This window comes from Arachis hypogaea, chromosome 12, assembly GCF_003086295.3.
Source record: "Arachis hypogaea cultivar Tifrunner chromosome 12, arahy.Tifrunner.gnm2.J5K5, whole genome shotgun sequence".
Lineage (NCBI taxonomy): Eukaryota > Viridiplantae > Streptophyta > Magnoliopsida > Fabales > Fabaceae > Arachis > Arachis hypogaea.
In genome coordinates this window covers 93,232,700-93,250,613 of record NC_092047.1, presented here as the reverse complement: position 1 = coordinate 93,250,613, position 17,914 = coordinate 93,232,700, and the positions used below count along the sequence as shown (strand labels likewise).

Sequence of the window (17,914 nt, the reverse complement as noted above, 5' to 3'; positions counted from 1 at the left end):
TTACTCTATTTTTATGTAGAACAAAACTCTTATACTCTATTTTTACGTTTTAGCACAATCTAACACTTTTTTTATAGTTAATTTTATATTTTTTTATTCCTCTTAGCACAAAATATCGCAGCCATTTTTACAAAATATCATTCACGTTTTTACTTTTTTTTGCAGTACATCAACGACGTTTTTACCGAAAAATATTTTAAAAATATGCTTTTAATTTTTAAACAAAACATTACTGACATTTTTTTTTGCGTCAATTAAAAAAATAATTAACATACAATACATTGTTGACGTTTTGTACATAGTAAAATTAAAAAAACGCAATATCACTGAATATCACACAAAGATTTATAATATAGAAAAAAATGAACCATATGTTGAAAAAACCTATTTTATTTAATAAACTTAAAAAAAAAATTAATGATCAGTTAGACATAAATTAGACGGAGTATTTGGTAGGAAAGAGATCCTATAAGAAGGGACAATCCTTTTCGTGCAAAACGTGTGATTTTTTATTTTATTTATTATTCTTTATTTACCCCAAAGAAGTGTGAACAGAACTTATAGTGCCAAGTTGGGGAGGTGGACGACCTCAAGCGAGTCAATGTTCTTTCTGCATGTTTCTTTTATTTTATTTTATTGTTCGGAAATTGGATACGTTTGTTGAGAGAAATTGATTAGTCACTTTCCTTGCTTTTTCTCCCTTTTTTGTAATTTCTTACTAATATAAATTGTTTCCTTTTCCTAACTTCTCTTTGTTCAACCTCATTATTCATTATTCATTAACACAGAACAGAGGCCAAAAAAAAAGGAAGAAAAAGCAAAAAAAAAAAAAAAATAGTGAAGAATGGAGAAAGCTATTCAAAGGCAGAAGGTGCTGCTTGAACATCTTCAACCCAGTTCCACGAACTCATCGTTTTCAATTCAACACAATCAATCAACTGATCTCACTGTAAGCTTATGTCTAAATGAATATATAATTCTTTCACTTCAATATTTTATTTTGTTTAGCGTTGTGTCTTTTGCATGTAATGAATGATTTTTGAATTTTTGGTTATTTGTTTCTGTCTGAGAAAGCATATTTGATCTTAAAATTTTAAAAATGTAATTTGAATTAAACTATATGTGTATATTGTTCATATTTTCATAGTAATATATAGTTAACTAACATAACTCCCATACCCATTTTTTCATGTTAGGCTTCAATATGTGCTGCTGGGAATTATGCTTTTGGGCAACCAGGTGTACCTAGAGATGATGATGTGGTGATTGTAGCGTAAGAATTATGAATCCCAATCTTTTTTGTATTTTTCACTCCTGATATAATAATTTTATTGATGGGATTGTTAAACTTTTTGACTTGAGTTTCACTTGAATGCCAGTGCATACCGAACTGCCATTTGCAAAGCAAAGCGTGGCGGCTTCAAGGATACCCTTCCGGATGATCTACTTGCCTCAGTTTTGAAGGTGAAACCTAGAATCTTTTCAAATAAGGAAAATAATGAAACAAACATTTTCGAGTAGGAAAATGAAAACAATTTAGGGGTATGTTTGGTTGTTGCCTGGATGTAAAAATTGGGTGTACATTTTCATGGATGAATTTTGTGTGTAAAACTATACATGGAACTTATCCATGAAAAATTCCATCATTTTTTTGTCCCCAACCAAACGTACCCTTAGTGAACATTTATAATGGTTAATGAATTGAAATTATCTATCTCGAAATGGTTTGGTTCAAAATGATCTCGAGATTCATTTTGGTAGTACTTTTGGTTTGATATAAGTTCTTATTTGTGGTTTCCATGTAGGCTGTAATAGAGAAAACAAATGTTGACCCAATTGAAGTAGGAGATATAGTAGTTGGTACAGTACTCGGACCCGGATCAGAGAGAGCAATTGAGTGCAGAATGGCAGCCTTTTATGCAGGTTTCCCCGGTATGTTTCTGAGAACTGATTGTGTTAGTTTTAGCTTAGCCATAAGAACTGATGGAAAAGGATGATGATTCATATGAAGTTTCTTACTGACTTCACTGAATGTAGTTGACTTCTATGTGATTTAACTAATGCTTGAATTTAGTAAGTATTTTAGTTTAATTTCCGATATATGACTCATTCCGTTCGATTTTCAATCAGAGGTGGTACCTCTTCGAACAGTGAATAGACAATGTTCATCAGGACTTCAAGCTGTTGCTGATGTTGCCACTTATATAAGAGCCGGGGTTTATGATATTGGTAAGAATGAATCCAGACTGTATGAAATGAATGTGATGGTTTTTTCGGTTTACGGCCTAATTGTCCTGTGATTGACACAGGCATCGGAGCTGGATTGGAGAGTATGTCACAGGATAACATTTCAACGATTCGCACTGGCAACCCAAAGGTATAGTGGAGTTGTGTTTTTCAAATTCATATTTTGTTTGCCCTTTGAAACATAGTTTATTCAGTTTTTTATTTTCTTTTTTATTGTTCTAACAGCTAGACACATTTAAACAAGCCCGTGATTGTCTTCTTCCAATGGGAATCACTTCTGAGAATGTTGCAAAGCGTTATGGCGTGACAAGGCAGGAGCAAGATGAGGCAGCTGTGAGTATGAGAACTGTATTTAATATGCTTAGAATCTTTCAGAAGATTAACTTAATGTACAAACACCTTTAATTTCCGTAATTAGGTTGAGTCTCACAAGCGTGCTGCAGCTGCAAGAGAATCTGGTAAATTCAAAGATGAAATTATACCAGTTTCTACCAAGGTAAGTGCCAACTTCCAATGTAAGCTTCATTGCAGATTTTGAAATGTTATAGTACTATTGTACTAAACTATTAATGGTTTTTTCTGTAGATTGTGGATCCAAAAACCGGAGAGGAGAAGAAAATTATAGTTTCGGCTGATGATGGTATCCGGCCTAACTCAAATTTGATGGATCTAGCAAAGCTAAAGCCTGCATTCCAGAAAGATGGTTCAACAACAGCAGGTGCTGAAGAAATCTGTTAATGTTAAGTTTGTTACAGTTTAAATTTCTTTTCACATTTTTGTTCTCAGTTCTTATTTTTAATTTCAGGTAATGCTAGCCAAGTTAGTGATGGTGCCGCAGCAGTTCTCCTCATGAAGAGAAGAGTAGCCGTGCAAAAGGGGCTTCCGATTATTGGAACCTTCAGGTACACAATAATCACGCAGAACAAGTAATTTTGTTATTAGTGGTATTACAAGTCAAATATGAGGATCTTGAAACAGTTCAGCATATATTGTTTCCCTATAGTGCAGGTTTTATAATATCTGAATTCCACATTAATATATAGAAGCAGCATTTTAAGCTCTTAATTTGATTCTGCTCATTTAATTCCAAAGATGTCTACTAGATAGGTTACTTGAAGTATTCATTTCACAAATGAGTATAATTGTATTTAATTTTCTTAGCATCCTATATTCAATTATTGTAGGAGTTTTGCTGCTGTTGGAGTAGACCCTGCTGTTATGGGAGTTGGCCCGGCATTTGCTATTCCAGCTGCAGTGAAATCTGCTGGTCTTGAACTTCGTGACATTGACTTGTTTGAAATCAATGAGGTACTGGTTTTACCAGTTGAAAATGCTAACCTAGAAGAACTATTTCTTTTACATTTAAGCAATTCAATGTTAATGAATCGTATACTGAGAAATATAATGTTACGCAGGCATTTGCATCTCAGTTTGTTTATTCCTGCAAGAAATTGGGACTTGATCGTAACAAGGTCAATGTAAATGGTGGTGCTATTGCTCTAGGTCATCCTTTGGGCGCTACAGGTAACAATGAGATACTTTTATAGAAGCCTCCTCAAATTTACAGTCGATAGGTTAAATTTATTGAACATTTGTCAGCTGATGCTGTCTTTGATATTCTTGGAATTGGCGTGTTTACTCATGCTACCATTTTGTGCCAGGTGCACGCTGTGTTGCAACTCTATTGAATGAGATGAAGCGTCGTGGCAATCGATTTGGTGTAATCTCAATGTGCATAGGTGAGTTCTTCTATTGGCTTTCTTTCTTCAACTCAAATGCTAGAGAACCTGTTGACCACTTAGGAGAAAAAATATAAACATATAGATCAGTTCTATTGTTTCAAGTCACCTGAACAGAAAATTCGTTTTCGATGAGAACTATATCATTAATGATGGTAGGTTAGTTGTGGAAATTCATTCAAGGTACATTTGGCGAAATGGTCAAATTTGAAAGCGGCTGTTGTATGCTGTTGCTGTGTTGCACTTTGTTAGTCTAGCTTATGTATAGCTGCTACATGTCATAAAACGTTTGAGCTGTCAAGTAGAGAGGTACAGGAATGGTTATATATTTGTTGGTTGAAAGAATGTTCATATCTTATGCCTGTCTTTGTTCCAAACAGAGGCAGTGTGGTAAATTAGACAGCATATTTATTTATCTCTTGAAAAAGGTTGTTTTTGGATTGGTGAAGATAGGAAGCAGAATAAAACATGTCTTTTCCAATATTTGTGTTTGAACTTCAATGTGTCTCTGGAAGTTCATTGCTTGTCTTCTATTTGTCCCAAGACATTTTAAAGGTAAATAACACTGAAATCTGTTATGTGAGGTGATTATAGCCGCAATTAGGTCCATGCAATTTACACAATTTTAAATGCAAACTAAGAGAAGAAAACAAACAAATTATTGCTACATGCTTGTGTGAGTTTAAGATGGTTTCATGTCCTTGCTTGGTGACACACTAACATCATTGAAATGTGCACAATTTCAGGGTCAGGTATGGGAGCTGCTGCTGTATTTGAAAGGGAGTATTGAAGATTTGTGCAAGTTTAGTCATTATGTTCTTGATATTACATGATTTGAAGTGTTGTCATTTTGAATTAGGTTATGATCGGAAGGTTAAAACACGGGAGAGAAAAAGAGTAAAAGAGAATGGAATTTGTTATGGCAAAAATAATTAAATAAATATGCCCTTTGATTTGTCACGGCCATATAACTGTAATGTTGAAATTGTGTCCTAGCTTAAAACGCTTTTTATTTTTATTTTTAGTTTATTTTTTATTCAAGCCAACAAAAGAGGAAGGGAAAGAGAGAGTGAGAGACGGTAGAAAAGTTGGCTAAATGTTGGTTTGAAAGAGTTAGTTTCCAACCTTTCTCTTTCAAGTATTACCATTAATAAAAATGCAAATATTATACTTGTTTTGTTTTCTTTTGTTCTTTTTAATAAAAGGATACGAGTAATATATATATATATATATATATATATATATATATATATATCAATTTAAAAGACAAATGATCTTTATTAGAGACAATTATTCGTTAAATAATGTAATTTGAAATTTATTTGTAATTGACAACTAAGGAGCGATAAGATATGCACAAATAGACAGATCTAATCACAAGTCCTTTTTATAAACCACATGGAAGTAATGCTTCACTGTTGAAAAATTGGAATTCTCAATTAATAAAAAGATAAAATTAGATCTTTTATTAAAATAAAAATTTATATTAGTATTTGTTAATTTTTTTAATTTTAATGTTAAAGAGTACATATAGATAAGTAGCAGTAGCAATTTAGCATACGACATTCAGTCTGCTAAAAAGAGAATCTTGAAGTTTTTTATGGCATAGAGAAGCGTGAATGGTATGTGGGTTAGTAAATGAATGTACAAAGTGGAAATATGGAAATTCATACTTATCATTGTTAATCAGTGTTTTGCACCTAAAGATCGTTTTCGTGAGCATTAATGTAGAGTAAGGATACATAATAGTTATTAACATTAAGAACATACTCTATATAAAATACTAACATTAAGTTATTTTTAATAACTTAACCTCTATAATTTTATTTATACAATATTTTTAATTATATATTTATTAAATCTAAAATTACTCACTTATTTCAACAATAATTAAAAAATATGAAATATCCAAAATGTATTTCTATATTTAAAGTTTGTAAATATTATCGTCGTCCTCAAATAAGTTTTGCAAGCTACGATTAAAATCTAAATCTAATCGACTTTTATAAGATCATTCTCTATAATGAAATCAAAAGTTAGAGCGGCTCAAAGAGAATGCTGTTAGGATTTGGTTGAATTAGTCCCACATTGCTTAGGATAGCAAATGGAGTGGGTGGCCTAGGCTATAAATATGAGGCTAAGTTCTCCATATTTTTTGCACCAGTCGGAAACACTTAAAACTTGTATCTGACTTTTCTTTTCCTCTATACTCCTTGATTAGAGAATGTTGTGAGGTGTAGTTAAATATTTGCTTTGAGAGTGTGGGTGTACTGGGGTGCCAGTGTTAGAGAGAAAGAAGTCTATGTGTTGTAACAATTTTCACATAGTGATATTCTCTGGTTGTCATTTGACAACGGCCGTGGTTTTTTTCTCCAGTAATTGGGGTTTTCCACGTTAAATTCTTGTGTTGTGATTGTGTCTATTTTATTTCTCTGTGAAAGGTATTTTCTCAAGGGGGAATAGTGTATTATTCCCAACATGTGGTATCAGAGCTTCGGTTCGGTGGGATTTATTCTTAGTATGCTCTGTGGTTGCATCCTAGTCTGACCTTCCACATCAGAAAAGAATTTTGTCCTGTGGCTTGAGGTTGATCTTTGGTTGCTGTTGTTGTTGCTGGAAGGCAGTGTGACACTGTGAGAGTGCAGTTTGGAAATGTTCTGGCTAAGGAAAGACTTGGTATTTAAGTGTGTCCGTTGTGACCCACCTCTCTTTCCTGGGGACCCTTCCTAGTGTACGGTCTACAGTTGAGTTATACTATTCCAGTATACGGTTGCAACAATGTCAGGATATTCAAGTGCTGTGAAGCTTGAAATAGAGAAATTTGATGGAAGAATTAATTTTGGCTTGTGGCAAATACAAGTCAAGGATGTGTTGATACAATCAGGTTTGCACAAGGCGTTGAAGGAGAAGATCTCTGGTATGAAAGATGATGTTCTCTAGAAGATAAGAAGTATCCTCATGGTATTGCCGCACTGCCATGGATAAGGATAAGTTGTGGCAATCGGGTCCACAATTGCACACGGGCATTGGTTGGTGTTGAGATGCAAGGTGTGTGGCGGAGTTATGTCGATGGCTGAAGAACTTCTAGGAGAAGCCAATTTGGAAGTTGCACCATGAATTTTCAGCAAGGTTTCGATCTGTACCAAGGCGAAATGCTTGGAGTGGTCTAATTCCAAGTGAGTATACTTTCATGGTGGAGTATGATAGTTCTCTGAACTATGATTGTCGGTATAGACAATGGCAGCAAAGAATTGTCGGTGTTGACTATGAAAGTTGAAGATGTGTGACTATTTCAATCAAGGTGGAGATTGTTAGGATTTGGTTGAATTAGTCCCACATTGCTTAGGATAGCAAATGGAGTGGGTGACCTAGGCTATAAATATGAGGCTAAGTTCTCCATATTTTTTGCACCAGTCGGAAACACTTAAAGCTTGTATCTGACTTTTCTTTTCCTCTATACTCCTTGATTAGAGAATGTTGTGAGGTGTAGCTAAATATTTGCTTTGAGAGTGTGGGTGTACTGGGGTGCCGGTGTTAGAGAGAAAGAAGTCTATGTGTTGTAACAATTTTCACATAGTGATATTCTCTGGTTGTCATTTGACAACGGCCGTGGTTTTTTTCTCCAGTAATTCGGGTTTTTCACGTTAAATTCTTATGTTGTGATTGTGTCTATTTTATTTCTCTGTGAAAGGTATTTTCTCAAGGGGGAATGGTGTATTATTCCCAACAAATGCCCTTATGACAACAGATTGTCATACAACATCAAATATGAAATCTAATCAATCGTTGGTAACATGTCTTCGAAGGTAGCCACTATTTATGAAAGCTCTTGAATGTTGTGTATAAAAATATTGTTGAGATCTATTTTGATGGTGATGGTAGTTAGATGGCATAAAATTAAATATCCATTAGGTTAAGGGATAAATAAGTCCCTGACCTTTTAACTCGGGGATATTTTTTCCCTGACCATTGAAAAATACTTTTAAATCCCTGACCTTCACAAAAATTAGATGGATGAGTCCCTCCGTCCAAATGCCTCCGTCAGACTCAACGAAAAAGTCTGACGTGGCTCCCGTTCTGATGACTTGGCGTCATAGATACACACGTGGACTAATGAGTCAACAGGATAGTTTCAAAAATTGGATAAATAAGTCCCTCAACCCTAAAACTATGTCGTTTTCCGTTTGGCCCTAAATGGCCATTTTTCTTCCTCCTCCTCTTCTGTAAGGGCCCGCTTCGAGAAGATGATTAGAGAAGCTTAGGACCCCGTCTGCACCGCCCTTGAGGCCGCCGACGGCGGGGCCAACTTCAAGGAGGATGTTTGGTCCAAGCCCGGCGGCGGTGGCGGCATCAGCAGGGTTCTCCAGGACGGGGCCATTTGGGAGAAGGCTGGAGTTAATGTCTCCGTTGTTTACGACATCATGCCACCAGAAGCTTAACGCGCTGCAAAAGCTGCCGCTTCTCCTGACCAGAAGGCTGGTCCTATCCCGTTCTTCGTCACTGGAATCAGCTCCGTAAGTGTTTCCCCCATTCAATTCTTTTCGATTTCAGATGGAATGGGAAATGACATCAACCTTTTTCAGGTTTTGCATCCGAAGAACCCATTTGCCCCAACCTTGCAGATTATGATTTTCCATCCTTATTTCGGAGCTGTTTCTCATACCATTATTACTACTGTTATCTGTTATATAGCTCAAAATCTTACTTATGCCAATTTCTAAGGTTATTGTCTTGCAAATAAGTATCTGCATAAATTTGTTGCTACTGACTGTGTAACCCTGTTGCATTCTACAGATGCTCCCGGAGCACCTAGGCAGTGGTGGTTAGGGGGGGACTGACTTGACTCCTGCTTACATTTTTGAGGAGGATGTTAAACACTTCCATTCGGTATATTCTCAATGCAAAAATATTAGTTCATGACATTTTTGTGATTTAGATTTAGAATTTTAGGGAGACAACAAGTCAAGTAAAACACTAATGAACCATAGTTCTGGTGTTTTAAAATGGCACTTCACATTCATGTATTGCTTCTTATGTTTTTTTTATAGATAGATTTGAAGTGTTGGATCCTGAATCTGATTCCTATAGCTAGTTTCTTTTCGTAAATAAGGCATCTAAAACAACCTTCTTTAGTAGGTTAAAAGAAAAAAGAGTGAGCTTATTGTTGTTGAAACAAGAGCAACTTGGAGGGCTGCCAATGACTTATACTCAGGTAAATGGGAATCTCTTCAAGTGAATCAATTATTAGATTTAGGCTTTGTAGGATATGCTTACACTTGGTCTAACAATCAGGTTGGGGAAGCAAATATTCAAGAAAGGCTAGATAGAGCAGTGGCAATAATAAATTGGAAGAAAGCATTCCTAGAAGAAGTGGTAAAGCATTTTCAAAGATACAGATCAGACCATTGTCCAATCCTAATCGATGTTCATGGGGAGAGCTTAAATTTGAAGAGGCCATATATTTTCAGATTCGAAGAATGTGGCTTAGAGACTCTGAATGCAAAGAGATTATCAAAAGAAGTTGGACTGTGAACTATGATCAGATTGAAGAGAAACTAGAAAAGTGCAGCAAAGCATTGCAAGAATGGAGAAAAGAGAAATTTGGGGAGCTTCTGAAACAAATAAAGGAAAACAAGAACTCATATGACAACTTATATCTCACTCACAAATTGAAGAAACAATTCTGAATTTGAAAAGGGCACAGGCAGACTTAGACGAACTCTTCTATCAAGAAGATATTAAATGGGCCCAAAGATCTCGTGCGAATTTGTTGAAAGCGGAGAACAAAAACACTCGATTTTTTCATCAGCAGGCATCTCAACAAAGAAGGAATAAAACTGAAAGAATCACTGATGACGAAGGAAATCTCTATAAAGAAGACGAGAAACAGAGTATATGGTTCTCCCTCTTCGACAGCAAATGCACACCGGAACCTTCTCAGTTTGGATGGTGATTTTTTTGGAGGGAGAAACAGAGTATTTCTGGGTTTGATCTTTGGTCTTCTTTAGGGTTTAATGTAATTCTGTAAAAGCTCTGTGGGTGTAATAGGCATTGTACACAAGAAAATGGATGAGAGTGTATATAAGGGGCAGCACACAAAACGACGTCGTTTTGAGTGACAGGGACTTATGTGTCCCTTTTTCAAAAGCTCCATCCCACTAACGTGCCATGTGAGAACGCCGTTAAGCCAGGTAAGCAGAGGGGGAGCTAGGTCAGCCTTTTCCGTTGGGTCTGACGGTGACTTATGGACAGAAGGACTGATCCATCTAATTTTTAGAGATGTCAGGGACTTAAAAGCATTTTCTAATGGTTAAAGATAAAAATATCCACAAGTTAAAAAGTTAGAGACTAATTTATCCTTTTCTCTATTGATTATGCAGATAGAACACGAGTAAAATCTGCTGGTTTAGATACACAGTTAAAATGTTACCATAGTTCAAGTATTTGATCAAGGCTTTGGTCGTGCAAGTGTGTAAAAAAAACTGTGCGGCTCGTGTTGATGATACGCCACTTCGTAATTCGTATATATGATAGAAGGTTCGTAGTCATAAGTAATAAGCTCCTCCTCTATCAATAATTTTTCTTGATGGACCCAAGCCTCAATCTGATTAGAAAGAATGTCAATCCAATTTTCATAATTAGGCCCCTTAAATTTCTATTGTGGTTATCTTTGAGGTCCACAAGATTTTCAGGCGCATTGAGACCACCCAAGTTGATGCATTATTCGATTAGATGGATACCACTCAACAATTTTAAAGAAATTAATATTTTGTCTAAATACTAAATTATCTTTTTGAAACATAAAAAAATTTAGATAATACTAAAAATCTAACTAATATCTTTTACTAAAGTCTATTATTATTTTAAATATTACGTTCATTACAACAGAAAATCGAATAATATTTTTTTTAAATATATTAAAAATAAAAATAATATTAAAAAATATAAAAATATTATTGTTATAAATATATTTGTTATAGATGTCTTAAATTGTAACTATATTTTAAAATTTTAAATAAATAGAATTAGTTATAAATATAACTTAGCTGAGTTAATTAGGAGTTAGTCTCTTAGTTATAAATTATTCATTTGAATCCACATCATGGCACAAATTTTTCATATTTTGTAAATTATTATTCGGAGCTTTCATAGTGTGGTATGGAAATTTGATAAATCTGGTATTTTCTCCACTAACTCCTTTGTGCAGGTGTTGCAAGCAGAGGTCCTCCCGGAGGACATCACAACCTATGGTTTCACTAGTGCTATTTGGAGAGGATTTGTACCTCCAAGGATCGAGCTGTTTGCTTGGTTTGTGCTGGTCAGCAGGGTGAATACCAAGGATAGACTACGTAGATTAGGCGTTATAGCACAGCATGATAATTTGTGTGTGTTATGCGGTAAGTCTGAGGAGACTGCGTTTCATTTGTTTATCGAGTGTGAGCTCACTTGGCAGGTGTGGAGTGCTTGGCTGTTCGCTCTTGGAAGGCTTTGGGCAGTGCCAGGTTCATTAAAGGAGCACTTTCTAAGTTGGACGAATGGGTCAGTACGAAAGGATGAGAGGAAGCGGTGGTTCATTGGATTCTGTGCTGTTATATGGACAATTTGGCTAGAAAGGAATTGTAGAATTTTCAAAACCCAAGCATCTTGTGTGGAAGAAATTCTGAACAGATCTTTTGAATTCGCTGATGAATGGCTTGGTGGTGAACCCTATGGTTGTTGATGGCAGTGCCGAAGATGACTAGGGGTTGTCATGTAAGTTGAGTAGTTTGATGTTGTTACCTAGTTCGTGTGTTGTACTGGTTTGCTTTAATGCTCCACTTTGTGTGTTGAGCTCCTTTACTTCAAAAAAAAAAATTATTCGGAGCATGCTTCTCATGTTTATTCCATTTTTGATTATGAGTAGGAATCCTATTATTCCATTTGTCATGTTCATGTCCACGGCCACGACCACGATTTCAACTGTTATTAGGACGGATTTCATGAGTTTTTTATTAATAGTTTATTATTTTATTCTGTCAATAGGAGACAATCTATTAGATCAGAATATCTTTTAAAATCATTTTCACAATACTGTTGTTGTAATAGTAGGTTAGAAACATGGAATGTGAAAAAGTTTTTTTATTAAGTCCTCATCTGTAACTTTTCGGCCATATAATTTCAATTGAAAATTTATTTTAAAAAGTATAAAATTATATTTACAGATTGTTTTAAAATCTTACGACCTTAAATGTATCCACTCATAACGAACTTTAGACAATAGTATAGTCTTTTGGTGTTCATATCTTTTAAATTTGTCCGTAATTTTTGTGGATCTAAGGTACTCCTGAGAGTAGGAGAGAACGAGAGAGAGGGCGAGTGGGTGGGGAAACATAGGGTGGGATAGAGTTAGGCACTTACAAAATGAAAAAGATCCACGGATTTGGAATCGAGAAGAGTATCAATGTTTGAAAAAAAAGAATCATTTACAATTTTTGTGGACAATTTACCGGAAGATAGTTCGAAGAAAGAGTTGTTTCACTTGTTTAAGTGGACAGGGCGGATAAACGACATATATTTGTTGTGTAAACAGAAGAATGGACGGATCCACTTGTTTGCCTTCATAAGGTATACTACGAAGGGAGGGGCATTGAAAGCAATACAAGAGATGGACCGAATACGATTGCGGGGTAAAGAGATCTTTGTGGAAGAGGCTAAGCATCGGAGATAGCTTGATGATAAGGCGAAACATGTTACAGAAGATGCCGCTAATACCAGATATCTTAAGAAGAGTTTAGTTGGCTATGGGAACCACCAAGTGACCGTGGTGGCTAGTTTGAACAATGTGAAGCAGATAGGAGAGGCAAGTAGAGTGGAATGCAGCACAGAGTTGGAGTTTGGCATACCATTAAAGATGGGGTGGGACATGGCAGCGGAGATATTGACACAGGTGGCACTGGCAGACGAACAGGAAATGGATAAAAGGGTCATTTCCCTCGAAGAACTGGATGAATGGCATACGGGAATTTCGGTAAATTTGAAAAAAGCAACGGAAGCTCCTATAATTAGATCGACGGTTATGGGATTACATTTAACTGATGAAGATGCTGCTCCTAGGGGTAAGGGGCCCAATAACGTACATCAGCACACTAAAGAGAATATGTGTGATGTGGGCCAAAACCACATAAGCGCTCATGAGCTAGCTGATCCTAGAGGATGGGCGGGTCGAGTAACCCAACCCGGATGTGGAACATGGGATGTACTCTCGGGTAGGAGCGTGGTACTGATGAGCGGATAATTTTTACGCTTTTTGGCATTGTTTTTAGTATGATTTTAGTAGGATCTAGTTACTTTTAGGGATGTTTTTATTAGTTTTTATGTTAAATTCACATTTTTGGACTTTATTATGAGTTTGTGTGTTTTTCTGTGATTTCAGGTATTTTCTGGCTGAAATTGAAGGACTTGAGCAAAAATCAGATTTTGAGGTTGAAGAAGGACTGCTGATGCTGTTGGATTCTGACCTCCCTGCACTCAAAGTAGATTTTATGGAGCTACAAAACTCCAAATGGCTCGCTCTCAACGGCGTTGGAAAGTAGACATCTAGGGCTTTTCAGCAATATATAATAGTCCATACTTTGCTCGAGTTTAGATGACGCAAAAAGGCGTTGAAAGCCAGTTCTACGCTACAGTCTGGAGTTAAACGCCAGAAACACGTCACGAATCATAGTTGAATGCCAAAAACACGTTACAACTTGGCGTTCAACTCCAAAAGAAGCCTCTGCACGTGTAAACTTCAAGCTCAGCCCAAGCACACACCAAGTGGGCCCCGAAAGTGGATTTATGCATCAATTACTTACTTCTGTAAACCCTAGTAACTAGTTTAGTATAAATAGGACTTTTTACTATTGTATTAGATATCTTGGGACATCTAGTTCTTAGATCATGGGGCTGGCCATTCGGCCATGCCTAGACCTTCATCACTTATGTATTTTCAACGGTAGAGTTTTTACACTCCATAGATTAAGGTGTGGAGCTCTGCTGTTCCTCATGATTTAATGCAAAGTACTACTGTTTTATATTCAATTCAACTTATTCCGCTTCTAAGATATCCATTCGCACCCAAGAACATGATGAATGTGATGATTATGTGACGCTCATCATCATTCTCACTTATGAACGCGTGCCTGACAAACACTTCCGTTCTACATGCAACAAGCTAGAATGAGTATCTCTTAGATATCTAATACAGAGGACCGAGTTTGAGATATTAGAATCTTCGTGGTATAAGTTAGAACCCATGGATGGCCATTCCTGAGATCCGGAAAGTCTAAACCTTGTCTGTGGTATTCCGAGTAGGATCTGAGAAGGGATGGCTGTGACGAACTTCAAACTCGCGAGTGCTGGGCGTAGTGACAGACGCAAAAGGAGGGTGAATCCTATTCCAGTATGATCGAGAACCTCCAGATAATTAGCCATGCCGTGACAGAGCATTTGGACCATTTTCACAAGAGAGGACGGGATGTAGCCATTGACAACGGTGATGCCCTTACAGAAAGCTTGCCATGGAAAGGGGTAAGACTGATTGGATGAAGACAGCGGAAAAGCAGAGAGTCAGAGGAACGAAAGCATCTCTATACGCTTATCTGAAATTCTCACCAATGATATACATAAGTAATTCTATCTTTATTTTCTATTTATTTATTATTATTTTCGAAAATACTATAACCATTTTATATCCGCCTGACTGAGATTTACAAGGTAACCATAGCTTGCTTCATACCAACAATCTCCGTGGGATCGACCCTTACTCACGTAAGGTTTTATTACTTGGACGACCCAGTGCACTTGCTGGTTAGTTGTGCGAAGTTGTGAAGTTATGTTTGGACCATGGTATTGTGCACCAGTTATTGGCGCCATTGCCAGGGAGAGAACGAACAACAAATTTTACAACCTCAGAGTAACAATTTTGCATACCAAGTTTTTGGCGCCGTTGCTGGGGATTGTTCGAGTTTGGACAACTGACGATTCATTGTGTTGCTCAGATTGGGTAATTTTCTTCTTATTTTATTTTCAAAAAGTTTTCAAAAATTTTTCAAAAATATTTTCTTCTTTTTTCGTTTTTCCCAATTAATATTCGAAAAAAAAAAATATATATATATTTTTTCTTTTGTTTTAAAAAATCATTTCAGAATTTTTAAGAATGAATTCTAATGTTTCATGATGATTTGTTGAATCCTGGCTGGCTGTAAAGCCATGTCCAAATTCCTTTGGACTGAGGATTCAACTAATCACTTCAATGCATGTAATAGCATACTAAAGCTTGGCTGGCTATTAAGCCATGTCTAACCCTCAGATTGGAGCTTTAGACTAAAGAGCACAAAATTCCTGGAATTCATATTAAAAATTTTGAAATCTTTATTTTTCTTCTTCAAATAATTTTTTAAAAAATAAAAATATACAAAAATCCAAAAAAAAAAATTTATAAAATCATAAAAATCAAAAAGTTTTTATGTTGTTTGTTTGAGTCTTGAGTCAATTTTTAAGTTTGGTGTCAATTGCATTTTTTCTAAAAATTTTTATGCATTTTTCGAAAATTCATGCATTCATAGTGTTCTTCATGATCTTCAAGTTGTTCTTGGCCAGTCTTCTTGTTTAATCTTCATATTTTCTTGTTTTGTGTCTTTTCTTGTTTTTCATATGCATTTTTGCATTCATAGTGTCTATACATGAAAAATTTCTAAGTTTGGTGTCTTGCATATTTTCTTTTCTTGAAAATTTTTCAAAAATAAGTTCTTGATGTTCACCTTGACATTCAAAGTGTTCTTGGTGTTCATCTTGACATTCATGGTGTTCTTGCATGCATCACATGTTTTGATCCAAAATTTTCATGCATTGAGTCTTTTTCATGTTTTTCTCTTTCATCATAAAAAAATTCAAAAATAAAAAAATATCTTTCCTTTTTTCTTTCATAAATTTCGAAAATTTGGATTGACTTTTTCAAAAATTTTTAAAATTCAATTGTTTCTTATGAGTCAAATCAAATTTTCAATTTAAAAATCTTATCTTTTTCAAAATCTTTTTCAAAAATCATATCTTTTTCATTTTTTTATTTTATTTTCGAAAATTTTAAAAATATTTTTCAAAAATCTTTTTCTTAATTTTATATCATATTTTCGAAAATATCATCAAAAATTAATGTTTTGATTCAAAAATTTCAAGTTTGTTACTTGCTTGTTAAGAAAGATTCAAACTTTAAGTTCTAGAATCACATCTTGTGATTACTTGTGAGTCAAGTCATTAATTTTGATTTTAAAATTCAAATCTTTTTCAAAACTAATTTTAATCATATCTTTCTATCATATCTTTTTCAAAATTTTATCTTTTTCAAAAATTTGATTTTCAAATATCTTTTCTAACTTCTTATCTTCTTATCTTTTAAAATTTGATTTTCAAAATTTGTTTCAACTAACTAATTAACTTTTTGTTTGTTTCTTATCTCTTTCAAAACTACCTAACTAACTATCCCTCTCTAATTTTCGAAAATACCTCCCTCTTTTTCAAAAATTCTTTTTAATTAATTAATTGTTTCAATTTTTAATTTTAATTTTAATTTTATCTTAATTTTCGAAAATCATTAACTCTTTTTCAAAATTTATTTTCGAAAACTTCTTCTTCTCATCTCCTTCTATTTATTTATTCATCTACTAACACTTCTCTTTCACCCAAAAATTCGAACACTACCTCCCTCTTTGTGTTTGAGTTTTTCCTCTTCTCTTCTTTACATTACACTCTTTTCTTCTTCTACTCACACAAAGGAACCTCTCTCTACTGAGGCAAAGAGGATCCCTATTATGATTTTCTGTTCCCTTCTTTTTCATATGAGCAGGAGCAAGGACAAGAACATTCTTGTTGAAGCAGATCCTGAACCTGAAAGGACTCTGAAGAGGAAACTCAGAGAAGCTAAAATACAACAATCCAGAGACAACCTTACAGGAATTTTCGAACAGGAAGAGGAGATGGCAGCCGAAAATAATAATAATGCAAGGAGGATGCTTGGTGACTTTACTGCACCTAATTTCAATTTACATGGAAGAAGCATCTCCATCCCTGCCATTGGAGCAAACAATTTTGAGCTTAAACCTCAATTAGTTTCTCTGATGCAACAAAACTGCAAGTTTCATGGACTTCCATCTGAAGATCCCTTTCAGTTCTTAACTGAATTCTTGCAAATATGTGACACTGTTAAGACTAATGGAGTAGATCCTGAAGTCTACAGGCTCATGCTTTTCCCTTTTGTTGTAAGAGATAGAGCTAGAATATGGTTAGACTCTCAACCTAAGGATAGCCTGAACTCTTGGGATAAGCTGGTCAAGGCTTTCTTAGCCAAGTTCTTTCCTCCTCAAAAGCTGAGTAAGCTTAGAGTGGATGTTCAAACCTTTAGGCAGAAAGAAGGTGAATCCCTCTATGAAGCTTGGGAGAGATACAAGGAACTGACCAAAAAGTGTCCTTGTGACATGCTTTCAGAATGGACCATCCTGGATATATTCTATGATGGTCTGTCTGAATTAGCTAAGATGTCATTGGATACTTCTGCAGGTGGATCCATTCACCTAAAGAAAACACCTGCAGAAGCTCAAGAACTTATTGACATGGTTGCTAACAACCAGTTTATGTATACTTCTGAGAGGAATCCTGTGAGTAATGGGACGCCTCAGAAGAAGGGAGTTCTTAAAATTGATACTCTGAATGCCATATTGGCTCAGAATAAAATATTGACTCAGCAAGTCAATATGATTTCTCAGAGTCTGAATGGAATGCAAGCTGCATCCAACAGTACTCAAGAGGCATCTGCTGAAGAAGAAGCTTATGATCCTGAAAACCCTGCAATAGCAGAGGTGAATTACATGGGTGAACCATATGGAAACATCTATAATCTCTCATGGACAAATCAC

General features: G+C 35.3%; 1 protein-coding gene, 1 non-coding gene and 1 pseudogene across 2 annotated transcripts; 2 read left to right on the top strand and 1 right to left on the bottom strand.

Annotated features, from left to right (window-relative positions):
• Positions 1 to 499: 499 nt before the first annotated feature.
• LOC112727727 (3-ketoacyl CoA thiolase 1, peroxisomal) lies at positions 500 to 5,169 on the top strand. The gene is made up of 14 exons (XM_025777610.3): positions 500 to 949; positions 1,197 to 1,273; positions 1,380 to 1,464; positions 1,806 to 1,932; positions 2,131 to 2,229; positions 2,310 to 2,377; positions 2,473 to 2,580; positions 2,666 to 2,743; positions 2,833 to 2,965; positions 3,053 to 3,149; positions 3,432 to 3,555; positions 3,663 to 3,771; positions 3,909 to 3,986; positions 4,733 to 5,169. The coding sequence occupies exons 1-14, from the start codon at positions 845 to 847 to the stop codon at positions 4,774 to 4,776; spliced, it is 1,332 nt and encodes a 443-aa protein (XP_025633395.1). The 5' UTR covers positions 500 to 844; the 3' UTR covers positions 4,777 to 5,169.
• A 2,986-nt stretch (positions 5,170 to 8,155) lies between these two features.
• LOC112730268 (coproporphyrinogen-III oxidase 2, chloroplastic-like) lies at positions 8,156 to 11,543 on the top strand (annotated as a pseudogene).
• Positions 11,544 to 17,374: 5,831 nt separating this feature from the next.
• Positions 17,375 to 17,482, bottom strand: LOC112731823 (small nucleolar RNA R71). The gene has a single exon (XR_003167580.1). It is a non-coding gene; the product is annotated as a small nucleolar RNA R71 (small nucleolar RNA).
• Between the last annotated feature and the right edge of the window lie 432 nt (positions 17,483 to 17,914).